At 43.0% G+C, this 27,871-nt stretch overlaps 1 protein-coding gene across 1 annotated transcript in view; it reads left to right on the forward strand.

Moving 5' to 3' along the window:
- The first annotated feature begins 15,166 nt into the window (after positions 1-15,166).
- LOC109899567 (peroxisome proliferator-activated receptor gamma coactivator-related protein 1) overlaps positions 15,167-27,871 on the forward strand; it is a 34,971-nt gene continuing 22,266 nt past the window's right edge. Inside the window, exons 1-5 of the mRNA XM_020494913.2 lie at positions 15,167-15,274; positions 19,278-19,415; positions 19,626-19,778; positions 24,274-24,354; positions 24,598-26,698. Of these exons, the coding sequence (XP_020350502.2) occupies positions 15,194-15,274; positions 19,278-19,415; positions 19,626-19,778; positions 24,274-24,354; positions 24,598-26,698 (2,554 nt within the window). The 5' untranslated portion in view covers positions 15,167-15,193. The remainder of the gene's footprint in view (positions 15,275-19,277; positions 19,416-19,625; positions 19,779-24,273; positions 24,355-24,597; positions 26,699-27,871) is intronic.

Here is a 27,871-nt window from a genome sequence, read left to right on the forward strand (position 1 = left end):
AAATAAATGCCTGTGTAAGGGATTTCCTCCTCCTCTTCCGAAGAGGAGAGGCGAAAAGGATCAGAGGACCAATATGCGGCGTGTAAGTGTCCATGGTTCTTTTAATATGTAAATGTACACATGAACAACTGAATACAAAAACAAGAACCGTGAAAACCCAAAACAGGCCTATCTGGTCCAAACACAGAGACAGGAACAATCACCCACAATCACACAGTGAAACCCAGGCTACCTAAGTATGATTCTCAATCAGAGACAACTAATGACACCTGCCTCTGATTGAGAACCATACTAGGCCGAAACATAGAAATACCCAAATCATAGAAAAACAAACATAGACTGCCCACCCCAACTCACGCCCTGACCATACTAAATAATGACAAAACAAAGGAAATAAAGGTCAGAACGTGACAGCCTGAGAAATGTCATTTGTATTTAGATTTTCCATTTCACTTATAATAGTAAACTAGCTTGAATTCCCAGGAGCATATGGAAACAAAGGGACAACAAAAAAACAGCAGTGCCTGCCATATAACATGAAATAAAATAGTCATTTAAAACAGAACTTCAACAAGAGTGCATAGTCCAACACCATATATCAAAATTAAGTCACATAGCAGTGCCTTAAACAAAATAGGACCCCTTGAGACTAGTTACTTGAAAACCTTTTTTTTTATCAGATTTTCAAGTTTTTCTTTAAGAAGATTAGTCTATCCACATTATCTGTAGTGAGCACTGATCGGCTTACTGTGACAATGTCAGCCGCTTAGGAGAATACCCTCTCGCTAGGGACAGAGGTCCCAGGCACAGCCAGGTAGCGCCTTGCTAACATGGCAACACGAGGATATATTAACTCTTTGGTCTTCCACCATGTAAGTGAATCAGCATCCAGGGGAATACAGTCCACGTCCCTGTATGAGGTCACCTCCTCCTCTATGACCTTGACCTTTGACTTGGTTCCCTGCTCCTGGGTCGTGAACAACTCCCCAAAAAGCTCAGCCATGGCAGACTTATTTTCTGGAGGAGAACCCCTGTCGTCTGCCGTCTCTGAAGAGGGGTTGGCTCCTGTGGCTTAAATCACTAATTAATCAAATAAAAAATGTTACATTATCAAAATAAATACAATACCTGTTGTATATTGTTCACAATCTCTGCTGTGAGTTCAATGTAGACTCTCAGACGAGCAGCAGCATCCAGGTGCAGCAGGGACTTGAACCGGAGGTTCAAAGCGGGGCTCTTGTGTAAGAAGTCTTGTACACCAGGGTCAGCATATCTAGGCTCCAGGTTAACTCTGATAGCAGTCTTGACATCCCTTGACAACTGTGGGTTCATCTTCATCAGATGCCACCATTGATTTCATAGGCAGGACCATGGAAACTGATGGGATGCTCTCAGTGCATATTAGTGTTGTGACTGTTTTGAGAGGTTTGCACACTTTGATAACTTCCTCTGCTAGTCTTAAGTCATTTTCAGACAAAGTTACAATATCTTTGATATTCTTCCTCACAGCTTGATCAGTCAGTGTAGAATACACCACAACTTTCTACTCAAGCTATCTCTCAAACATGTCATGGCTTGAATTCCATCTTGTAGGGACATATTGGATTAGTTTGTGGTTTGGCAGCTCCAGCATCTCCTGTTTTGTCTTGAAAACATGTGCAGCAGTTGTGCTTTTATGAAAGAAGAATAACACCTTCCTGATCTTCGCTGGGAGGCGAGAGATTGGATTAATTGACATTGCTTTTTGAGATGCTAGATTAATAACGTGAGCAAAGCATCCTGTCTGTGGCCCCAATCCAGCTAGTGCAACTGCATTTACAATATTTCTAGTGTTGTCAGTGGTCACAGGAATCGTTACATTATCCCTCTCCTACTTCCACACTGCAACTACTTCCCTTAGCTCTTCCCCCAAGTTTACACTGGTGTGACTCCTCTCAAGGGGACGTGTTTGAAGGACATGGCTTTTTATCTCCCACTCTGCCGTAATGAAATGATCCGTTACAGTAAGGTAGCTCTCTGTAGCTCTAGATGTCCAACTGTCTGTTGTTAGAGCAACAGACTGAGTTTCTGACAACTCGCTCTCAAGGTGTTCTTTTGTATAAGGCAGGTATTAATGTCTGGGGAAAATGTGTACGGGAAGGAATGGTGAAGCACGGCTCGACCACAGGTTTCTGAACCCCGCATTCTCTGCCACAGAGAAGGGTCTCATATCTGCCGCTATAAATGTTGCTATTTTGATTTCTTTAGCCCTACCGGAGTCAGAAGCATATTGTTGCCAGAAGGCTGAGTCAAATAAGAATGCGCAAATGTGCTTGCAGGCGGTCCAACGTGGTCCAACTGCTAAATAAACAGCTGCAAGCGGTCCTGCAAGCATCAAATTAACGCCTACAGCTGCTAAATATACACCTACACACGCTAAATTAATGCATTCTTTAATATGCTAAGTTTACAAGCCAATTTCGCTAGCTCCTCCTTTCAACTAGATTTCATTAATCGGTGTACAGTCAGTTTGAAGCAACAACACCATAATTGAAAATGGCGAGAAAGACTTCCTTATCCACAGCAAAGAGACCCTAAATGACTACACTCTCCTTCTGCTCTCCGATAATCCTGGAGTTGATGCCCTTCAGTCCACGTTAACAAGGTTGATTCTTTTTAAATACTATTATTACTTAATTATAAAGTTGATCAGCTAGCTAACACAGAGGACGGATCTGTTTATGGCTCTGCAGCTATGTTGGAGGCTCAGACACTGAGACAGCAGTGCAAGTGTCATGACTTCCACCGAAGTCGGCTCCTCTCCTTGTTCGGGCATTTTTCATATATCCATTTGTCTTGTCTGGTTTTCATTCCCACCTAGTTTTCACTTCCCCAATCAATCTAATTGTATTTAACCCTCTGTTTCCCATCATGTTTTGTGTGTAATTGTTTCCATGTCAAACGATGCTCTTTAGCGCTTTACTTTATTGTTCCATGTTTTTGAGCGCGTTTGGTTTGTTGTGCTCCCGTTTTGGAACTTTAATAAAGTGTGATTTATTTATCATACAATGCTCTCCTGCACCTGACTTCGCCTAAAGACACACCTTGACAGAATTAAACACAGAGAATATGGAGTCAGCAGGAACAGGTACCCCGGTTAGAGGAGTCGAAGAACTCGTCCAGGAACATTCGGCCATGCTACATCATCTTGGTGCCATGATGGATCGCGTTGTCCAGACCACGGACCGCTGGGAGAGACAGGAGGTCTCTCGACCAGTGCCTCGACCAGCACAACCGGGGTTGTCTCCACCCTTTCCATCCGGAGGGAATTCCGGGGGGGTGCGGGGGGTGCGTCTCTCCCTTCCCAGGGAGTATGATGGTACGGCAGCACAGTGCCAGGGATTCTTACACACCTTGACAGCAAGTAACTTAATGTGTTGCTAATATTGTAAGTCTGATTAGGCCAAGGGAGTATTTTATATATGTAGCTAGTATATATAGCCGCAGTAAACGGCGCCGTCTTGTGACTTTTTTACAGCCTGCATGAAAAAACATGTAAATTAACTTTTACAACCACTGAAACATGGCATGGCTATGCTTTAAGACTAGCTATTTAAAGGTGACTTATTATCGAGAAGTACTGATGTCAAACATGTTTTTGTATTTTTAGGCAAAACAACAGTTGAAGGTCTAAAACTTCAGGCAGGCTGACTGGCTAGCTATAATTTCAGTGCTACCTACTGCTACTAGCTCGCGATTAGCATGAAAACACTTACAAAGCTCATATAAAGCTCATTTCACCCAGAACAACCCTGTAAAAACTTTGCTAATATCTACAACATATCTTCCCAACAGCACAGATATTATTTTGAATACCTTTTGAAATATTACTATTACATCTAAGCCTATGATGTAGAAATTAACAACTTCAGACATAAACCAGGAATGTTAACGTTAGTACTATGTCACTGTTTGAACAGAAATCTCAGTCCAATGGTCTCTATTGTCACAAAACCGTCGTCTTACAGAATGGAAACCATGAAGAGGAGCCTTGAGTGGGCTAGTGGTAGGCTGATAAATGTTGCTTCATCAAGTATCTCAGTTCATTCAGGAGATTCGTACCTCTGGCTGGCGTGCACAACAAGGTAAGCAGTGTTGTAGTGGGTGTGGTTGGGCTTACTGTTGAGCAATCAAACCAGGTAATGTTGTCCCTGATTGAGAATGATATTTAGGGAGCCTGTTTTCTATTGTGTTTCGTGGGTGATTATTTTCTGTTTTCTGTTGTGTGTCTGCACCTGCCAGAACTGTTTTTGGTCGTTCTCTTTGTTAGTGTTGTTATTTCCGTGTTCATTTAATAAATATGGACACATACTACGCTGCACCTTGGTCCTCACCTTCTTCCACCAACGATGACCGTTACAGTACCTCAGATGGCAGATATTCTACATGTGTCCCGATCGACAGTCAAATGTCGTCTAAGGTCAGTTGTGCTTGGGAGTAACGCTATATAAGTTTCCAAGATGGCGTAGCATCCTTTGTCCTTGTCATGTCCCGTGTATATCTTTTTAGATATTTTATATATTTTAATATATTTTTTCTTCACATATCTTGAAAAATATTTTTTTTCTAAAACTTAACTTCAAAACACCCTCCTGCAACCCGCCTCACCCAATATGGTGCGGATCTGGGGGGTTTTCTAAAGTATTATTCACCTCGAATCCGGAATCCCCCAACAGAAGCTAGCCAGCTCACTAGCTACTAGCTAGCAGTCGGCTAATTACTGCTAGCGGTCATCAGCTAACCTTGAGCTCAGAAAGCTCTCGCCAGTTTGTACAACGCGTGTCAAACCAGAGCATACCGGACCTATTTTCTCTCCATATCCCCGGATTCCTACCGCAAGCTCTGGACATTTTCACCTGGATCTTCGTAGCTAGCTAGCTGCTATCCGAGTACTGGCTAACATCGGTCCCGGAGCAAGCACCAATTAGCCTGGAGCGGCTAGGCCCTTTCTCCCGGCTTGCTAAAGAGGCCCATCAGCCACTCCTGGGATACAATACCCGGACCCGTTCTACAGCCGGTACGGGGCATGGAACCCCGCCAATCCTTCACGACTGGACTACAACTTAATCTGCTCGAAGGGGTAGTCAACTGGCCTCTACATCGCGACCACCCATGAATGCCCATCTGCAAGCCGCGGCCCACTAGCTGTCTACATTGCGGTCCCGGAGCAGGCACCAATTAGCCTGGAGCTAGCCCCTGCTAGGCCCTTTCTCCCGGCTTGCTAAAGAGGCCCATCAGCCACTCCTGGGATACAATACCCGGACCCGTTCTACTGCCGGTAGGGGGCACGGAACCCCGCCAATCCTTCACGACTGGACTACGACTTAATCTGCTCGAAGGGGTACTCAACTGGCCTCTACATCGCGACCACCCATGAATGCCCATCTGCAAGCCGCGGCCCGCTAGCTGTCTAGAGCATATTGGACTGTTAGCTGTAGAGCTCCATCGGCCAATTTCTTGGGCAACTATACCTATTTTGCCAATTGGACTTGGACCCCTCTGCTACTCAGAACCATACTAATACATACATAACTGGTCGAGACGTCCCTCTAAGGCCCTTCTGCTAGCTTGCTAGTCCCGGTCTGCTAGCTTGTAGCCCCGGCCTGCTAGCTTGTAGCCCCGGCCTGCTAGCTGTCTGAATCGCCGTGGCTCCAGCCAGCCCAACCACTCACTGGACCCCTATTGATCACCCAGCTACGCATGCCTCTCCCTAATATCAATATGCCTTGTCCATTACTGTCCTGGTTAGTGATTATTGTCTTATTTCACTGTAGAGCCTCTAGCCCTGCTCAATATGCCTTAACCTACCATTTAGTTCCACCTCCCACATATGCGGTGACATCACCTGGCTTAAACGTCTCTAGAGACAATATCACTCTCATCATTACTCAATGCCTAGGCTTACCTCCAATGTACCCACATCCTACCATACCTCTGTCTGAACATTATGCCTTGAATCTATTCTCTCACGCCCAGAAAACCTTAGCCGTACCCTCATCCTACTCCTCCTCTGTTCCTCTGGTGATGTAGAGGTTAATCCAGGCCCTGCAGTGCTTAGCTCCACTCCTACTCCCCAGGTGCTCTCATTTGTTGACTTCTGTAATCGTAAAAGCCTTGGTTTCATGCATGTTAACATTAGAAGCCTCCTCCCTAAGTTAGTTTTATTCACTGCTTTAGCACGCTCTGCCTAGCCGGATGTCCTAGCCGTGTCGTCTGAATCCTGGCTTAGGAAATCCACCAAAACCCCTGAAATTTCCATCCCTTACTATAACATTTTCTGACAAGATAGAACTGCCAAACGGGGCGGTGTTGCAATCTATTGCAGATATAACCTACAGAGTTCTGTCTTATTATCCAGGTCTGTACCCAAACAATTCAAACTTCTACTTTTAAAAATCCATCTTTCCAGAAACAAGTTTCTCACTGTTTCCGCTTGCTATAGACCACCCTCTGCCCCCAGCTACAGTGCCTTGCGAAAGTATTCGGCCCCCTTGAACTTTGCGACCTTTTGCCACATTTCAGGCTTCAAACATAAAGATATAAAACTGTATTTTTTTTGTGAAGAATCAACAACAAGTGGGACACAATCATGAAGTGGAACGACATTTATTGCATATTTCAAACTTTTTTAACAAATCAAAAACTGAAAAATTGGGCGTGCAAAATTATTCAGCCCCTTTACTTTCAGTGCAGCAAACTCTCTCCAGAAGTTCAGTGAGGATCTCTGAATGATCCAATGTTGACCTAAATTAATAATGATGATAAATACAATCCACCTGTGTGTAATCAAGTCTCCGTATAAATGCACCTGCACTGTGATAGTCTCAGAGGTCCGTTAAAAGCGCAGAGAGCATCATGAAGAACAAGGAACACACCAGGCAGGTCCGAGATACTGTTGTGAAGAAGTTTAAAGCCGGATTTGGATACAAAAAGATTTCCCAAGCTTTAAACATCCCAAGGAGCACTGTGCAAGCGATAATATTGAAATGGAAGGAGTATCAGACCACTGCAAATCTACCAAGACCTGGCCGTCCCTCTAAACGTTCAGCTCATACAAGGAGAAGACTGATCAGAGATGCAGCCAAGAGGCCCATGATCACTCTGGATGAACTGCAGAGATCTACAGCTGAGGTGGGAGACTCAGTCGTATATTGCACAAATCTGGCCTTTATGGAAGAGTGGCAAGAAGAAAGCCATTTCTTAAAGATATCCATAAAAAGTGTCGTTTAAAGTTTGCCACAAGCCACCTGGGAGACACACCAAACATGTGGAAGAAGGTGCTCTGGGCAGATGAAACCAAAATTGAACTTTTTGGCAACAATGCAAAACATTATGTTTGGCGTAAAAGCAACACAGCTCATCACCCTGATCCCCACTGTCAAACATGGTGGTGGCAGCATCATGGTTTGGGCCTGCTTTTCTTCAGCAGGGACAGGGAAGATGGTTAAAATTGATGGGAAGATGGATGGAGCCAAATACAGGACCATTCTGGAAGAAAACCTGATGGAGTCTGCAAAAGACCTGAGACTGGGACGGAGATTTGTCTTCCAACAAGACAATGATCCAAAACAGAAAGCAAAATCTACAATGGAATGGTTCAAAAATAAACATATCCAGGTGTTAGAATGGCCAAGTCAAAGTCCAGACCTGAATCCAATCAAGAATCTGTGGAATGAACTGAAAACTGCTGTTCACAAATGCTCTCCATCCAACCTCACTGAGCTCGAGCTGTTTTGCAAGGAGGAATGGGAAAAAATTTCAGTCTCTCGATGTGCAAAACTGATAGAGACATACCCCAAGCGACTTACAGCTGTAATCGCAGCAAAAGGTGGCGTACAAAGTATTAACTTAAGGGGGCTGAATAATTTTACACGCCCAATTTTTCCGTTTTTGATTTGTTAAAAAAGTTTGAAATATTCAATAAATGTCGTTCCACTTCATGATTGTGTCCCACTTGTTGTTGATTCTTCACAAAAAAATACAGTTTTATATCTTTATGTTTGAAGCCTGAAATGTGGCAAAAGGTCGCAAAGTTCAAGGGGGCTGAATACTTTCGCAAGGCACTGTATGCCCTGGACACCATATGTGAATTGATTGCCCCCCATCTATCTTCTGAGGTGACCTAAACTATGACGTGCTTAACACCCCAGCCATCCTACAATCTAAGCTAGATGCCCTCAATCACACACAAATGATCAATGAACCCACCAGGTACAACCCCAAATCCGTAAACACAGGGACCCTCATAGATATCATCCTAACTAACTTGCCCTCAAAATACACCTCTGCTGTTTTCAACCAAGATCTCAGCGATCACTGCCTCATTGATGCATCCGTAATGGGTCTGCGGTCAAACAACCACCCCTCATCACTGTCAAAGGCTCCCTAAAACACAGCGAGCAGGCCTTTCTAATCGATCTGGCCTGGGTGTCCTGGAAGAATATTGACCTCATCCCGTCAGTAGAGGATGCCTGGTTATTCTTAAATAAGCAGGCCCCAATCAAAAAATGTAGAACCAGGAACAGATATAGCCCCTGGTTCTCTCCAGACCTGACTGCCCTTGACCAGCACAAAAACATCCTGTGGCGGTCTGCATTTGCATCGAACAGCCCCCGTGATATGCAACTTTTCAGGGAAGTGTTGTGTCTTTACTATCATTAAATTGAAGACATAGTTTTTATCAAAGATTCTCTGTAATTAGTATTACGTGATTAGACTGATTAATCATGTTACCGTAATTAACTAGGAAGTCAGGGCACCAAGGAAAATATTCAGATTACAAAGTTATAATTTCCCAATATAACCTTTCAGATATTTTCATATCTGATCAATAGTCTTCTGATTAATTCATTAATTATTTTACCTCACGTTAGTCTCATTCCAAACGTCGTAAATTGTTGGTTATCTGCACGAACCCACTCTTCACTATGGGTCATCCATACATCAATTGTCTTAAATAATTTATTTATTAATAACTACGTAATTCACAGAAATGCATAAACAAAACAACAAAGTCAATATGGTTACAAGAAATGATAGGAGAATGTGCCCTAGTGGACTAAACCGGCATTGTGGCTTGGTGGACACAATGGGGAGTAGGGGTCAGCTGAGAAGTCACTACAGAGTTGATAATTATAACAATTGAAATGATAATCCTTTGCACATGAACGCTCACTCATTCGGGAACAATTGCAATCAATATATATATATTTACGCTCAGTGTGTCATCTTGATCGCTGGTGAAAAGTTTGTTTCTTTTGTAGAATTGAATCTCTCTCTCTCTGTTGTGGTTAGAGTGAATTGTTTAGAGTGACATTCCTTAATTCGTATGAATGGATGTTTCGGCGGTTGTCGTTCTTCGCTTTCAATGATACCGAATTCCTAGCTGCAGACTAGTAATTAATATCAGACTTGTTCTTATTCTGTTGGTATCGATAGTCTAAGAGTTTAACCACATGTATGGTTAAAAGATTCAGCAATGGTCTACAACCTTTGGACTCCCGTGATTGAGAGAAACATGGTCTACTTGAGAATTTCTCAAAGTTGGGTTTTATTCGGAATTGCAGAAAAGGGGCTGTCCCAGGATGCCTGACCCTAACTGGGCTCATAGGCGGTCCTCTGATTTAGTTCAACTCAAAAGAGAATAGGAATTTCCATCATTAAACAGTCCAAAATCACATTACACAATTTTACAACCAGTATCAAACTCACTCATTCATCGTATACAACAATTAGATGTAAACCTCATATCTGAGGCTATTATACAAACAGCGTTATGGTAATGTGGCCACACCGTCTCCCATGAGCTTCCCCAAAATGTAACAAATGGACCAGTTCGTAGCTGGATTCTTCACCGATCTTTTATACCTTGTCCAGAACATGAAATTTGTTCGGACCTCAAGTTCTGTGAGGTGGAAGAAATTCCTTTGTTCTCTATGAAAATTCACTCTGTCTCTATACTGTGTGCATGAGGAGATCCTCTCCTCAGGAATTTACGACCTCTCTCTGACCACAGCCAACTAGTTGAAGGAGGCAGGGAGAGGGGGATGGGGCTTGCTGTACCCAAAGAGGGCAACGTCATGACAGAAGTTGGGAACAAATATACACAGGCAGTTAGGAAAGCTAAGGCTAGCTTTTTCAAGCAGAAATTTGCATCCTGTAGCACAAACTCAAAAAAGTTCTGGGACACTGTAAAGTCCATGGAGAATAAGAGCACCTCCTCCCAGCTGTCCACTGCACTGAGGCTAGGAAACACTGTTACCACCGATAACAACAATCCACAATAATTAAGAACTTCAATAAGCATTTTTCTACAGCTGGCCATGCTTTCCACCTGGCTACCCCTACCCCGGGTCAACAGCCGGAAAGCTGCCGCGGTCATCCCCCTCTTCAAAGGGGGAGACACTCTAGACCCAAACTGCTACAGACCTATATCTATTCTACCCTGCCTTTCTAAGGTCTTTGAAAGCCAAGTTAACAAACAGATTACCGACCATTTTGAATCTCACAGTACCTTCTCCGCTATGCAATCTGGTTTCAGAGCTAGTCATGGGTGCACCTCAGCCACGCTCAAGGTCCTAAACGATATCATAACCACCATCAATAAGAGACATTACTGTGCAGCCCTATTCATCGACCTGGCTAAGGCTTTCGACTCTGTCAATCACAACATTCTTATTGGCAGACTCAACAGCATTGGTTTCTCAAATGATTGCCTCACCTGGTTCACCAACTACCTCTCCAATAGAGTTGAGTATGTCAAATCGGAGTGCCTGTTGTCGGGACCACTGGCAGTCTCTATGGGGGTGCCACAGGGTTCAATTCTCGGGCCGACTCTCTTCTCAATGATGTTGCTCTCACTGCTGGTGATTCTTTGATCCACCTCTACGCAGACAACACCGTTCTGTGTACCTCTGGCCCTTCTTTGGACACTGTGTTAACAACCCTCCAGACGAGCTTCAATGCCATACAACTCTCCTTCCGTGGCCTCCAACTGCTCTTAAATGCAAGTAAAACTAAATGCATGCTCTTCAACCGATCGTAGCTCACACCTGCCCGCCCGTCCAGCATCACTTCTCTGAACGGTTCTGACTTAGAATATGTGGACAACTACAAATACCTAGGTGTCTGGTTAGACTGTAAACTCTCCTTCCAAACTCAGGTTAAACATCTCCAATCCAAAATTAAATCTAGAATCGGCTTCCTATTTCGCAACAAAACATCCTTCACTCATGCTGCCAAACATAACCTCGTAAAACTGACCCTCCTACTGATCCTCGACTTCGGCGATGTCATTTACAAAATAGCCCATCCAGCCCATCTGTAAATAGCCCATCCAACTACCTCATCTCCATACTGTATTTATTTATTTATCTTGCTCCTTTGCACCCCAGAATCTCTACTTGCACATTCATCTTCTGCACATATTACCATTCCAGTGTTTAATTGCTTTATTGTAATTACTTCACCACCCTTTCCTATTTATTGCCTTACCTCTCTTATCCTACCTCATTTGCACATGCTGTATATAGATTTTTCTACTGTATTATTGATTGTATGTTTGTTTATTCCATGTGAAACTCTGTGTTGTATGTGTCCAACTGCTTTGCTTAATCTTGGCCAGGTCGCAGTTGCAAATGAGAACTTGTTCTCAACTAGCCTACCTGGTTAAATAAAGGTGAAATATATATTTTTTATAAAATAAACTACAAAGACTTTCGATGCATGGTTTCCAGTTTCTTACCAATCAAACCATTTTGAATGACTACAATCAAGACAGGCCTTTAAAATACTATGATGATATATGTTACCTCATCCCTGGCCATTGTTACTCTTTTTATCCAGACACTTCAATCTGTCACATGCACCGTTATATTCTGACATGTCAGAAAAGATTAAAGGACTTTGTGGCTGGGAACAACGAACTTGGACCGGAGGCTGTTCGAGCACAATTTAGGACAATGGGAATCCGGGTGCAGAGACGCAGAGTGAGGGACAGCATGCCGCAGAGGCTGCATAGAAGGTCATACCGTACATTGTAACATTGTACATTGTCACGTCTCAAATTGTTCATCAACTTGTTCATCAACAACTAACAGTTCAGTTTAGCAAGCAATGGCCCTTGATACCATATGTCACTCATGGATAATAATTGTTTTATTGTGGTTCTGTTACTTCTGTGTTTGATAGAATATCTGCATCATGAAATTAACAAACATGCTCACATTGAGGACATACGGAGGTAAAAACAGTTGGAGAAAAGTATTTGTGCCTAAGTGTGAACAACAGGAAAGTCTGTCCTTTTGACTCATCAAGATAAACATGGTTATTTTTCCAATTGAAGTAGCTATTGTAATCACACATCTACCGCTGCAGGAAACAGTCTTGCACAAACCCTTGTTGTAGCATTTAGAGGGCTAACAGAAGTACTTATAGTTGTGATCCGCGGTAGATTGTTCATTAACATTGTTCCACATTTTGGATGTTAATTTAATATTTGGTCTGCTGCTTTGTTATATACTGCAGGAACCTTTTGCAGCATCTAAGTGGTAAAGGAGGATGGTGATGTTTGTATATTTAATGTGTCTTCAGCTTTTGTATCAACCAGTGCTGTATTTTCTGATTTAGGTGGAGGATAGTCATACATGGTGGCATTGATGGGTACAGCCGCCTCGTTGTGTTTCTCCGTGCTTCCAGCAACAAACACAGCAGTATTGTAATGGATTGCTTCATGAATGCTGTCTCTAGATATGGCATTCCCTCCAGAGTTAGGATGGACCATGGAGGTCATTAACAAGCAGACAACACTGTCTGCTTGTTCATGAACATTTTCAGAGGCTCTGGGAGAGGCAGTGCTCTGAGAGGAAGGAGCATGCACAATCAGCAGATTGAGAGACTATGGGGTGACCTGTGGTTTGGTATGACCAATGTGCACCATGGCCTGTTCAATTTCTTTAAGTGCGAGTGTATTGTGGATGTGGACAATGAAATGCACCTCTGGGCTCTGTATTACGTGTGCCTGCCGAGAATCAATAGAGACTTAACAGAATTCTGCAACCAGTGGAACCATCATGGTTTAAGGACTGAGATGCACCAGTCCCCTCTGCAAATTTTTATTAGGGGTTGCCTTGCACAGCAAAGACCACCAAAAACTGCAATGCATGACCTGTTTGTTGCCATACCCTCAGAAGTTGAAGGTTGGTAGATTGTTAATGAACAATCTACCAACACCAACAGGAGCTTCCGGGACAGGAGACGGCGGTGCTTCCAAGACAGGAGACGGCGGTGCTTCCGGGACAGGAGATGGTGGTGCTTCCGGGACAGGAGACCGTTCTACAGCAGAAGAGTCTGTTGTAGCCTGGCCAGAGAGAGTGATTTTACCTCAAAACCCGTTTGTTTAGGACAATGCTCACATGCAACTACTTGTCGAGCAAATTAATTTCCTCCAGAGGCTCTAGAGCAGGCCTAGGTATGGACATTCTTCAAGTCATATCTTTCCTTGGGTCCTCAAATGTTCAATAACTGTTGCGCATGTAAGATTTATTTTGCCTCTTGCTAATGCATACAAAATGCATGTTGAAAATGTCAACGTTGTTTTCTTATTCCATAACTTCTTTAATGTTTTAATTCAGTGCAGAAAATGAGTTAGTAACAGTAAAGTGAGCAGTGAAGTCCTATCTAGTATAAAGTACACCCATTCATTAAGCTAACATTGTATGACGGTCATTAATAATCACATTTTCATGAATAGCTGTCTAATGCGGTCTGTATTATCTACGTAACTGAAGCTTTTTATTATTTCACTGAGTATCCGTGTATTCTACAGTCAAGTCAGATTGACATCTAGTGGACACATTTTGTTTTGTTTTTACCTTCATACAGATCCCTTCTATCCCACCCCTGCTCGAATCCCGTTAACGGGATTGTTTTGACAACACCCAGTGAAATAGCAGCGCGCCAAATTCAAAAACAGAAATACTCATAATAGTAATTCATAAATCATACATGTGTTATACATGGGTTTAAAGATGAACTTCTTGTTAATCCAGTCACAGTGTCAGATTTCAAAAAGGCTTTACGGCGAAAGCAAACCATGCTATTATCTGAGGACAGCACCCCAGCAAACATACACATGAATATCACAATTCAACCCGCCAGGCACAACACAAAAGTCAGAAATAACATTTCATGCAAGCCTTACCTTTGAAGATCTTCTTCTGTTGGCACTCCAATATGTCCATTAAACATCACAAATCGTCCTTTTGTTCGATAAATTCTGTCGTTATATATCCAAAATGTAAATTTATTTGGCACGTATGATTCAGAAAATACACTGGTTCCAACTCGCGCAACATGACTACACATTATCTAATTAGTTACCTGTAAACTTGATCCAAACATTTCAAACAACTTTCCTAATCCAACTTCAGGTATTTTTAAACGTAAATAAGTGTGCAGAAGGGCATGAGACAAAGGAATGCGTAGTATTGGGGAAAGTTGTGGAATGTGTTAATTGTAGGGGTGCCCATGGAGCTGGGGATCAGACATGTTCCGTGCGAGAGAGGCAGGTTGATGTTTCCAGGGTTAGAGTAGTGCAGAAGTTGTCATATGCTGAGGCAGTGAAGAAAGTAGAGGAAGATGGGTTAAGGGGGAGGAGTGGTGAGAGTAGTAGAGATATACCAGTACAGAGGGATAGGCCAAAAAGTGATATAAATTTCAGTAAGATTGGATTTTTAGCATTTATAGCAATGGTTATCAACTGTACTGCAGAGATGGAACGGAAGTCGCAGAAAATGTATGTTGTGGTGGCTGCTGCAGAGAGGTATTTGGGTGTGTGAGACTTGACATCAGAAGAGTTACAGGGTGTGTTAAGTGGTGATATTCCATCCTTTCAGGTTGATGTCATGAGGTAGGAATACATACATTGAATTAGTGGAGTAGGGTGGTGTTAATTTTATTTGATAAAATTTGGAAATTAGTGAGTGTAGTGTTAGATGGTAGGGTATTTATTAAGTACATTTGTATTTTTCAAGAAAAGTGCAAGGGAGTTGTACTCCAGTCTAGTAGGTGGCGGTAATGCAACAAATTGGATGCCAACCACCGTTAAACCTCATAAAAGAAGAATTTTCACAGCGCGAGAGTGTTGTAAACTAAAATGGCGACGCGGTGGGGAGCAGGCGATGAGATTTTAGCTGCCTGCAACATGGAATTTTTCTCTACAAATACACTAGACGAGGTAAAGTACAGTGATACTGTTGTATATTTGGTATCATCCGTCTATCTGTGCTGTATGGGAATGTCTCGTGTGCTGGGAATGATGCGCTGGAAAAGTGACACGTGGATACAGCCACTGTCCAGAACAATCATGGCATGGTTGATTATTAGCAGCCGGTTGGAGAATACCGATTACATCTAATCTCTTGATAAGTAGATCGATGTTTTTTCATGGGTGTTTGTTTTAACTGCTATAGTGACTCCGGAGCATCCAAACAGTATGTGAAGTTGCCGGCTGGCTAACTAATGCATTGCTAGCCCGGTTGTGTAGTTAGCTAACAGTTAGACAACGTGCTTTTTGGCTTTAAATGTGTTGAACTCAAGTCTTGGATTTCATTGTTTACTAACTGCCTCGGTCAAACGAAAGTGGCTGATTTATATAGGTTAGTTATCCAATGGCCGTTCTTTTAATGTACAAATATAGCAAACGTAAAACCACTTGGACGAGTAACGTTCGCTACTGTAACGTTAGCTTTAAGTTGGGAGATGTCCAGTTTGTTCGTCCGAGATGAGGCCATTGACAGCTAGTTGGAAGTCTGTAAAACCTCGTGAAAGTCAATGTCTGGAAATGACATGATTGAACCAAATGTGCTGATTTTAATGAACCTTTAACATCTATCTATATGCCTCGTGTTGATGGATGTTTCTTTAGCCTGTGCCTCTTCAAATTCAGTCTCGAGTCGGAGTCATTTACACGTGGTTCTAAATGCATGCCGTCGTAAAACGCTAAATTAGATTGCGTTCTCGTTAATAGAAGTATTGTTAATAGCTAGTTACAATATGTAATGTACAAAACGGTCACTACCGGTTACGTTATTTTACAGTTGGCTGCAGGTAACTCGAGCTTAATGTGTTGAAATGACTGAGTTGAAAACATGCAGGAATTTTTGTTTAAATAAATATATGTTGGCACCACCTTGGGTGATTGGCAACACATCTCTTCTTGCCTGAAGTTGTATATGATTATAATAGTTTGTAAAAAAACAAAACAAAAACAATCCTCTGCCATGCTTATTCATGAGAAACACGTGGTGGGGAATGCATCACATGTTGACGGATTCAAACAGCTATACATTTACTCATTCAACTCAGAAACCAGCATACCAGTCATTGTGTACATTTCAGACCACAAAAATAAATTTGCCGTATTATGAGCACAAGTGTGTTAACAATTCTGCCTGTCTAGATTCCACGAGGTACCTTGCTTCTGCGATAGCGGAGCCCGGTTTGTTGCAGTGCAAAACGTGATAATTAGGAAGGAGATCTCTTGGGGCAAGGTGCGTGGTAGCAACATTTCCTTCTGGGCAGGGTCCAGTTCAGTGGTGCACATAATGACACGTGGGTTACATAAATGTTGGATGCTTGTGTAGCGGATGTGATATAGCTAGTTAGCGGTGGTGCGCGCTAAATAGCGTTTCAATCGGTGACGTCACTTGCTCTGAGACCTTGAAGTAGTGGTTCCCCTTGCCCTGCAAGGGACGCGGCTTTTGTGGGTACGATGCTTCGAGGGGTGACTTGATGTGTGCAGAGGGTCCCTGGTTCGCGCCCGGGTATTGGCGAAGGGATGTTCTAAAGTTATACTGTTACACTTGATACTCTGTTTGGACCATCAGTTTGTTGGTGACACTAACATCGGCGGGAGTTTCAAGTTTCTTGGTGTCTATACTAAGCCTACTGTTAATTAATGATATGTATTATGCCACTCTAATTTGTTACCCGACCTGCTAACACAGACTGTTTACCCTTAGCTTCTTTGCTGGTTAGATGGCAGGCTAGCAAGATAAATTAATCTGGATCTACTTCGATTGTCTTAGAAATGTCGCGTAACTACTTCCAGCCTTTGCTTATCCCTGAACGATCTATGTATAAGTTCATTGTTGTTGGCTTGCCCATATGTCATTTCAACAAGTTTGTTGTCACGAGTCAGATTGCGCATCGGCTGGTCATCTCACCCCGCTTGTTAGATATTATGCACTTGGATAGCTTGCTAGGCTATCAAACGTCCTTGCCATTTGATTTATCGTAGTAGCAGACTAACAGGAGGCAACAGCAATCTAACTGATCAGACTGGAACATGTGAGGAAAAGTGATCGGGTGGAATTATGACGCGACAGGAGTGGATGGAGTAATACAGCTTTCCTCCATCCAAATCAGAGCAGCAGGATCAACGTACAGCGAGCGCACTTAGCTTGCCTGCCTGTGAAGATATCTATTTAATTTATTTAGATCCCGTAGCACATCGCACTTGATTGAAAGATGTGTGCGGGCACCTGAGAATTATATATTTTTCCGATCGTGGATAATTACGATTAACATCAGAGCGCTTTTTGTATCAGGAATATTGGCCATACCGGTTATGAAACTCGTCCGACAACTCGCGCACACATATGTGGAATTCACCTGGCCTCTTCAGAAGGTTGCAGGAAATACGAAACACTGATCCATTCTATTAATGTCTTATGATAAACTTGGGCTAATTATTTGTCAATACATTAAGTTGATTCCCTACGAAGTTAACATATGGTTGTCTGGATTCTCCGTTAACGGCCGTGTTCTCCGCATCCCAGATTTTATAGCCGCCCCCTCGCACACCATCTGGATTTCGCGGTCATTATTTTGTATACCTTTACTTCACGTTCTGTGGGCAGTTGGTAATTTGCGTCCGAATGCTCTCCTCATGGCCCATTTTCATATTTGTTGAGGGGTGGAGTTTGTTTGTCCTGGCCTGCACCCATCGATTCAGCCTAATTTTGGTCAATTTTGCGGCGGAAATTCCAAGGGGTCGACAAACAGTCACATTTTTGCCATATGGTAAAAAAAAACGTGACCAATTGAAAATACTGTGCAAGTAACTTACATTTTTCATTAAGAGCTTAATGAAAACAGGCTTGCTATTGTTACATATTGTTGTACAGTCAAAAGGCTATAGCCCATTATTGAACATGCAACTGCTCTGATGAAGCAGCTTTTTCCAAAAATGCTTTTCGCAGGAAAAAACTTCTAAACAGCGCATCTATTGCCAGCGGTACATGCATGTGACCGATATGAAGATCTCCTTTAAACATTTAGAGGGGGGAGTCTTGGTAGAAACAACAAGGATGTGTTGCTAATATGACAAGGATTGTGCCTTTGGGCTTCTGGACAAAGAAAGTTTATGAAAACCAATGCAACAGGAGAGAAATGCTGGTTATTCCTAGAGTCAATTTCCACTGCCCCAAAGAATTTTAATTACTATAATAAAAAAATCCTAATTTAAAAAAAGTTGCTTTCATTATTTTTTTATACATTGGTTGGGTCTGTCTGTCAATATTGGCCTTCTGCATCTGCAGTGAAAGGTGGCAGAGCAACAGTGGTCTTTCAGACCATGAGACATCCCTAAAATCTGTCTTCTCATGAAAATATCTAGCGTCTGTACTGTTTGTCCTACAAACCATTATGAAGGTGAGATTCACAAACATGTACAGTAACAGTCAACAGTTTGGACGTTTACTCAGTCCAGGTTTAAAAAAAAATATTTCAATTTTTACTAGATTCTACATTGTGGAATAATAGACATCAACACTATGAAATAACACTTGGGGAAAAAATTATGCAAATTATGCACAAAATTATGCAAATTGACCTATAGACTGATAAGAATGACCGGTAAAATGTATTTTCGGCAGCTAACCAATTTTAAAGGTAAACAGCTAACATCCCTATTTCAGCCCTAACGGACTTCATCATCTGCTAGTGTGTAGGTAGGCCCTCTCTCCATGTGTAGGTTTGAGAGGAATGGAGCATGGTTAAAGTAAAAACAGTGAAATAAATACCACCCAGCCTGTCAAATGGCAAGATGAAGCTATCAATAACCACTGGATATACTTCAAATATGACTTAGACATGACTTGCTTGGGGGGTGATTTTTGGATCGTTTGACTGTCTCCGGGCTTACTGACCCAATTTTTCTCCCCCCCCCTCATCAGGTGGTGGATCTCCATGGGGGCCTGTCCAGTGAAAGCCTGGCCAGACTGGAGCTGGATACAGGAGAGGCCCTGGAGGCCCTCCACTGCTGTTTGGACCCCTCCATTCTGTCCATCTTTGAGGACACACCCTCAGGAGAGGTAAGGCCCCAAGGACAAAGGTCAAACCACGCCCTGTTTCCAATATAGTACACTACTTTACTTCAGACCAGAGACACATTTATGTAGTAATTTTACTTTTTGATGATTGTACAATAGTTCTAACTTTTAACAAACTTGTCTACTACTTAGCTGAATTGTGTGAAATGTAACCCCCCCCCCCCCCCCCCACAATATTTTTTCTTCTCACAGAATAATTTTGGACTTGATGAGGTGAACCAGGCTACGCTGCTCACAGCTTTGACGGAGATCCTGGATAACGTGGACAATGAGAACATATCACACTTTGACACACTGTCAGACTCAGACCTACTGTCTGGCCAGAAACGTCGGGAACACTCTCCGGTGAGTCCTAATGCACACCATACACATAGGAACTGTGACCGTATCCCTCTTTGGCATACACCCCGTGAGTTCCCAGCTGGTCCTGGCTTGGGCAGTGTACTGGGGTATATGGAAATAGCCCCATTGTGGTTTTTCGATACCGTTTAAACTATTTCTTTGAACTTTTTCTATATTTTAATATTTGTAGCTACTTAATCTTTCTAGCGTAAGTGTTGCGCTAGCGGAACCCCTCGACAACATTCCACTGAAAAGGCAGCGGGGGAATTCAAAAATATTTGTTTTAAATGTGTAACTTTCTCACATTAAATCAAAATCAAATGTATTTGTCACATACACATGGTAAGCAGATGTTAATGCGAGTGTAGCGAAATGCTTGTGCTTCTAGTTCCGACAATGCAGTAATAACCAACGAGTAATCTACCCTAACAATTCCAAAACGACTACCTTATACACACAAGTGTAAAGGGATAAAGAATATGTACATAAAGACATGAATGAGTGGTGGTACAGAGCGGCATAGGCAAGATGGAGTAGATGGTATCGAGTACCGTATATACATATGAGATGAGTAATGTAGGGTATGTAAACATTATATTAAGTAGCATTGTTTAAAGTGGCTAATGATATATTTTTACATCAATTCCCATTATTAAAGTGGCTGGAGTTGAGTCAGTGTGTTGGCAGCAGCCACTAAATGTTAGTGGTGGCTGTTTAACAGTCTGATGGCCTTGAGATAGAAGCTGTTTTTCAGTCTCTCGGTCCCCGCTTTGATGCACCTGTACTGACCTCGCCTTCTGGATGATAGCGGGGTGAACAGGCAGTGGCTCGGGTGGTTATTATCCTTGATGATCTTTATGGCCTTCCTGTGACATCGGGTGGTGTAGGTGTCCTGGAGGGCAGGTAGTTTACCCCGGTGATGCGTTGTGCAGACCTCACTACCCTCTGGAGAGCCTTACGGTTGTAGGCGGAGCAGTTGCCGTACCAGGCGGTGATACAGCCCGACAGGATGCTCTCGATTGTGCATCTGTAGAAGTTTGAGTGCTTTTGGTGACAAGCTGAATTTCTTCAGCCTCCTGAGGTTTAAGAGGCGCTGCTGTGCCTTCTTCACGATGCTGTCTGTGTGGGTGGACCAATTCAGTTTGTCTGTGATGTGTAAGCCGAGGAACTTAAAACAAGTCCAATACAGAAAATGAAAGATAAACATCTTGTTAATCTACCCATCGTGTCCGATAAAATAAAAAAATAATAAAAAAAAAAAAAATAATAATAATATTTAAAAAAATAATAATAATAGGTGCTTCACAGCGAAAGCACAACATATGATTATGTTAGGTCATAGCCAAGTCAAAAACACACACAGCTGTTTTTCCAGCCAAAGATGGGAGTCACAAAAAGCAGAAATATAGATAAAATGAATCACTAACCTTTGATCTTCATCAGATGACACTCATAGGACATCATGTTACACAATACATGTATGTTTTGTTCGATAATGTGCACATTTATGCCCAAATATCTGTTTACATTGGCACGTTAAGTGCAGTAATGTTTTGATTCCAAAACATCCGGTGATTTTTCAGAAATACTCATAATAAACATTGATAAAAGATACTAGTGTTATTCACAGAATTAAAGATGGACTAGTGTTATTCACAGAATTTAAGATATACTTCTCCTTAATGCAACTGCTGTGTCAGATTTTAAAAAAATTAAAAAACTTTATGGAAAAAGCATGATCTGAGAACGGCGCTCAGAGCCCAATCCAGCCAGAGAAATATCTGCCATTTTGGAGTCAACAGAAGGTAGAAATAACACTAAATATTCACTTACCTTTGATCTTCATCAGAAGACACTCCCATGAATCCCAGTTTGACAATAAATGACTGATTTGTTCCATCATTTATGTCCAAATAGCCACTTGTTGTTAGCGTGTTCAGCCCAGTAATCCATCTTCATGAGGCGTGAGCACTTCGTCCTGACAAACTCAGTTCCGTTACAGGTCGTAGAAACAAGTCAAACGATGTATTGAATCAATATTTAGGATGTTTTTAACATAAAACATCAATAATGTCCCAACCGGAGAATTCCTATGAAGAAAAGCACTGGAACGAGAGGTTACTCTGTCGGGGGCTCTCGTCACGTGCCTGAGACACTCTGCCAGACCACTGACTCAAACAGGCCTCATGAGCCCCTCCTTTATAGTAGAATCCTCATTCACGTTTCTAATGATGGTTGACATCTAGTGGACGCTGTAGGAAGTGCAACTGTCCTTATCTCAAGGTGTATTCGGTAGGCCAAGCTTTGAAAAACTACAAACCTCTGATGTCCCATTTCCTGGTTGGATTTTTCTCAGGTTTTCACCTGCCATATGAGTTCTGTTATTCTCACAGACATCATTCAAACAGTTTTAGAAACTTCAGTGTTTTCTATCCAATACTACTAATACTAATATGCATATATTCGCATCTGGGACAGAGTAGAAGGCAGTTACCTCTGGCACGCTATTCATCCAAAAGTTAAAATGCTGCCCCCTATCACAAAGGTTTTAACTTCTTGACGCTACCCATCCCTTAAGCGGGATAATTGTCATCAGCAACCGCTGAATAGCATAGCGCCTCAGTCAAATAATATTACAAAAAATATTCATGAAATCACAAGTGCAATATTGCAAAACACAGTTTAGCCTTTTGTTAATCCACCTGTCTCAGATTTTGAAATTATGCTTTACAGCGAAGCAATCCAAGCATTTGTAAGTTTATCGATCGCATGACAAAACATTAAGTACACTTGGCATCAGGTACCAATCAAATTAATAGTTTACCTTTGATCTTTGGATGTTTTCACTCACGAGACTCCCAGTTACACAACAAATGTTCCTTTTGTTCCATAAAGATTATTTTTTATATACAAAGTACCTCCATTTGTTTGGCACATTGTGTTCAGAAATCCACAGGAAAGAGTGGCAACGACAATGCAGACAAATTCCAAATATTTTCCATAATGTCCACAGAAACATGTCAAACATTTTTTATAATCAATCTTCAGGTTGTTTTTAAAATATATAATCAATAATATACCAACCGCAAATGTCTTTCACAATAGGAGAGGGAAAAGCAATTCCTATCCAAACTATGTTGCGTGAGCAAAACTCATGTGACCACTTGACGTGATGTTATCGTTCTGGCTCATTTTTCAAAATGAAGCCTGAAACTATGTCTGAAGACTGACAGCTTGAGGAAGCGATAGGAAATAGGAATCTGGTTCATATCCCTTTAAATCCAGCAAAGGGAGGCTATGGAACATGGAGTTTTCAAAATAGAAGCCACTTCCTGTTTTGATTTTCCTCTGGGTTTCGCCTCTAATATCAGTTCTGTTATACTCACAGATAATATCTTGACAGTTTTGGAAACTTTAGAGTTTTCTATCCTAATCTGTCAATTATTTGCATATTCTAGCATCTGGTCCTGAGAAATAGGCCGTTTACTTTGGGAACGTTATTTTCCCAAACATAAAAATAGTGCCCCCTGGCTTCAAAACGTTAAGTAAATACCTGCAGTCAACTTGTGCAATATGTTAGAAGATAACGCAGACTGTGATCTTCATTTAACCTGTCACATTATGAAGCTTTCCAATCTTCCCCTGTAACAGCTGAGACAGTACACGTGTTTTACACGCTTCAGCACTAGGCAGTCCCGTGAGCTCGTGTGGCCTACCACTTTGCTGTGGAACCGTTGTTGCTCTTAGTTGTTCCACTTCACAATAACATTTACAGTTGACCAGGGCAGAAATTTGACTAAATTACTTGTTGGGAAGGTTGCATGGTACGGTGTTCAAAGTTACTGAGCTCTAAAGTACTACTGCCAATGCTTGTCTATGGAGATTGCATGGCTTTTTGCACCTGTCGGCAACGGGTGTGGCTGAAATAGCCGAATCCACTAATTTGATGGCGTGCCCACATACTTTTGTGCATGCATAGTGTATTTCTTGTGCTTTTATCTTATTTTCCTGCATGGAAAAACAAGTTTAACTTGCTAGTTACCTAAGTGGCTGAATTAATAAGGTGACTGGGCATCATATTGTGTTGGCTTTCTGCCATGTTTGAGAAGTCAAAGCCCATTGGATGAGTTATCTGTACAGCTGCCACTGCTGTTTTATTTATTTCTTAGCATTTTTTCTCCTGACATCTTTGCTGCAGTTCTCTTTTTCAAAACAAGATAATTAGCTCACTGAGGACTAGCATTTCTTTAGGCTTTATAATTTGGATATGCCATGTAGTAGTGCATATGTCTTAGTCACTTGGTTGCAGAAGGTTGAATGGACACTGAGTATAATCTAGTGGAGGATAAGATGGACCCAGCTTTAAGAAGCAAGGCTGTCTAAATGAATAGGCAACTGGAATTAATGACAACGTTTTATGCTCAAACTGTGTTGTGTTGATTCACTGTTGAGGTTGTCCTATGTGTGATTGTAATGTTTGTTTCTTCTCATATTGCAGCTGAGGAGAATGCTGTGCTTGTCCTGCTCGCCTCCAGAGAGAGAGAGACTCTGCAACACACGACAGTTCTCCACAGGAAAGGTAGTTCATCTGCTTTCATTACATCCCAGTTGTAAATGCATTAGACTGTATCACTTTAGTTATTTTGGTATTTTCATATTGACACATGCATATGAAGTTCATGCAAGTCATAATTATTGCTAGACATAACAAATAGTGTAGCTGGTGAGAAAGTCTGCATATACAGGTGGTCCAGGCATTTTAAACCTCCAAGCTGAACGGAGAAAGCCCCAGACGTTGACCTGATGTTTCCCCTCTATCTAGAGTCTCCCCAGGACACAGAAGTCTGTCCAGAGGAGTGACGGAGAGGAGGTAGAGGATGGAGAGCAAGAGTTCCTGAACTGGGATGGCCTGAACCTGCCTTTCCCACTGGCTCTGGAGCAGCACATGGAGGAAGAAGGCGAGGATGGAGAAAGCATGTCAGTGAGTCTAGGAGAGCTGGTCAGACATATGCACCCTTGCTGCATGGCTGTGTGCATGGAGAATGGAGAAGGGGAAGAACAGATGCTGGCAGAGAAAAGGATACTGCTGGAGGTGGTGGACCAGGGAGCACATCGAGAATCTATATTTGCCCTCCCAGATATGGGCCTCTCCCTCTGTCATCCCTCTTTCTCCTTGTCTGGAGTAGAAGACTCGTCTGAAGGGGAGCAGAGGGTTCCAGATGAAGTTTTGGAGGCCGCCATTTTGGAGACGCCAGAGTCTGCGAATGATGTCATAGTTGAGGATGACCCAGCAGAGGTGGCCGGCCCTTCTGACCCCGCGGTGACCCCGAGGTCAGAGGCGAGGGGTGAGAAGGTCATCAACAGGAGACCAAAGGAGGAGACTGCAGAGAGATGTCCGTCTCGTAGGAAAAGGAAACGGAAAAACAAAATGGAGAATTCACCTCCTGAAGTCACACCTGAACCTGACCAGGCAGAGGGGAGGGTCCTGAGGAGAGTAGCCCAGGAATCCTCGCCCCTCGAGCCTGTCAAGGAGAAAACCAAACCAAAGAAAAAGAAAAAGGACAAGAACATGTCATTAACTTCCTCCATTTCTACGGCCGCCCCAGAGGCCCCAAAACACAAGACGAGTGCAACACATGCTGCCGAAACACAACGGCAGAGCCATGTGGAAGTCACCACCCTAGTACAACCTACACAACTCAGCTTTAAGGTCATCCCCGCCTCTGACCTGTTGCCAATGACTATGACCCCCGAGAAGGTCTCCCAACCAACCACAGCCTGCAGGCAGCCTCAAGGCCCCCCAGCTTCTACAGCTAACCCAACTGCCCACCAGATGATGGAAGCCCCCCAGGAAATGACAATTAAAGCTCCCAGTGCCAACCCTGTATCAGTGGCCCCTCAGCCAATGATGCAGCTCAACGTTGCCCCTCTAGTGGCCCCCCAGGCGATCCCACAGCCCATTGAGGCCCCTCAGGCTATTGAACCCAAACCCAAGCCCCTGTCCCTCCAGCAGTACCGGCTGCTGCGCCAGCAGAAGAAACTTGCCCCCCTAGAGAGACTGGTGGACCAGAGCGTCAAGTGGCCCATCCTCCTTGAGGCCCCTACAGAGCTGCCCCCCATCCCCTGCCTCCCCACCCCCTCCTCCAGAGGCCCCCACCCCTCCCTGGGGAAGAATGATATGGAGGAAGTGAAAGCAGCCTGGCAGCCCATGGGGCCAGGAGCACCTCCTATACCTGAAGCCCTGCTGGTGCATCCTACTTACATGCAGTCCCCCAAATCATATTCCTCTAGCAAAGTTGCTAGTGCAAACGCGGCCCTTACCACCCCTCCCCAGCAAGCGGCTGTTCCTACTCCACAGTCATCTAAAGCTAGCCAACTCCAGCCCCTAATCTCTGCTATGCCTGCATCCAGTACTGTGAAGGTGATACCACCCCAGACCCTTTCTGTGAAGTGTTGTATACCCCAGGCCCCCCAGCTTGCACTCTCAAACCCCCTGCTCCAGTCTCAGTTACCCTCCTTGAAGCCCATGGCCCTTATTAAAGGAGCCTATTCTAAAACCACTACAGATGCCCACAGGTCCACCATAATTGCTCCTATACCCCAAAAACCCATCCCCGTCGCTACTACTGTACCCAAGAGAACTTTAAACCCCAATGCTGCTGCTGTTTGTGTACAGAAACCTACCCCTGCTGCTCCTCTGAAGGTGGCTACTAATCTCCAGAAGGGAGTAGTTGCTCTGCCCCAGCCTAGGGTGCCTGAGCTACCTACCATCACTCCTGTGTCTACCCCAGCCAAGCCCTCCAATGCCCAGCCCTTCAAACCTCCAGTCCTCAAACCTCCAGTGAGGTGTTCTCCAGCCCAGGAGGCCCCCAAAGCCAAGAGTCCTACTCAGGAGCTGATGGAGGCCTTCACCATTGAAATCGGTGAGAGGATATACTGGATTTCTTTTACATTTCCATGTTTCTGTAAGAAAGCAAATGTTTCACTTCCTTGCTCAGAAAATGAGAACTTATGAAAGCTGGTGGTTCCTTTTAACATGAGTCTTTAATATTCCCAGGTAAGACGTTTTAGGTTGTAGTTATTATAGGAATTATAGGACTATTTCCCTCTACCATTTGTATTTCATTAACATTTGACTATTGGATGTTCTTAAAGGCACTTTAGTATTGCCAGTGTAAAAGTATGTATAGCTTCCGTCCCTCTCCTCGCTCCTCCCTGGGCTTGAACCAGCAACACAACGACAACAGCCACCATCGAAGCAGCGTTACCCATGCAGAGCAAGGGAAACAACCACCCCAAGGCTCAGAGCGATTGAAGTTTGAAACGCTATTAGCGCGCGCTAACTAGCAAGCCATTTCACTTCGGTTACACCAGCCCCATCACAGCTTGACGCACAACGAAGAGCTTCTGGCAAAACGCACGAAAGTGCTGTTTGAATGAATGTTTACGTGCCTGCTTCTGCCTACCACTGCTCAGTCAGATACTTCGATACTTGTATGCCTGTATGCTCAGTCACATTATATGCAACGCAGGACATGCTAGATAATATCTAGTAATATCATCAACCATGTGTAGTTAACTAGTGATTATGATTGATTGTTTTTTATAAGATACGTTTAATGCTAGCTAGCAACTTACCATGGCTTACTGCATTCACGTAACAGTCAGTGTGGAGTGCAACGAGAGAGGCAGGTTATTGCATTGGACTAGTTAACTGTAAGGTTGCAAGATTGGATCCCCCGAGCTGACAATGTGAAAATCTGTCTTTCTGCCCCTGAACGAGGCAGTTAACTCACCGTTCCTAGGCCGTCATTGAAAATAAGAATGTGTTCTTGACTGACTTGCCTAGTTAAATAAAGGTGTGTGTGTATGTATGTATATATATATATATATATATATTTTTTATCAGCAAATCGGCGCCCAAAATACCAATTTTCGATTGTTATGAAAACGTGAAATCGGCCCTAATTAATCGGCCATTCCGATTAACCGGTCGACCTCTAGTCTCCAGGATCACTTTCACTGGATTGTGTGATGGAAAAGCGGGGTGAAGGGTTGCAGAGCAGGGCTACCTCTGGCCTTAATTGACTGATGAG

Source organism: Oncorhynchus kisutch, linkage group LG11, assembly GCF_002021735.2.
Source record: "Oncorhynchus kisutch isolate 150728-3 linkage group LG11, Okis_V2, whole genome shotgun sequence".
In the NCBI taxonomy this organism is placed as follows: domain Eukaryota; kingdom Metazoa; phylum Chordata; class Actinopteri; order Salmoniformes; family Salmonidae; genus Oncorhynchus; species Oncorhynchus kisutch.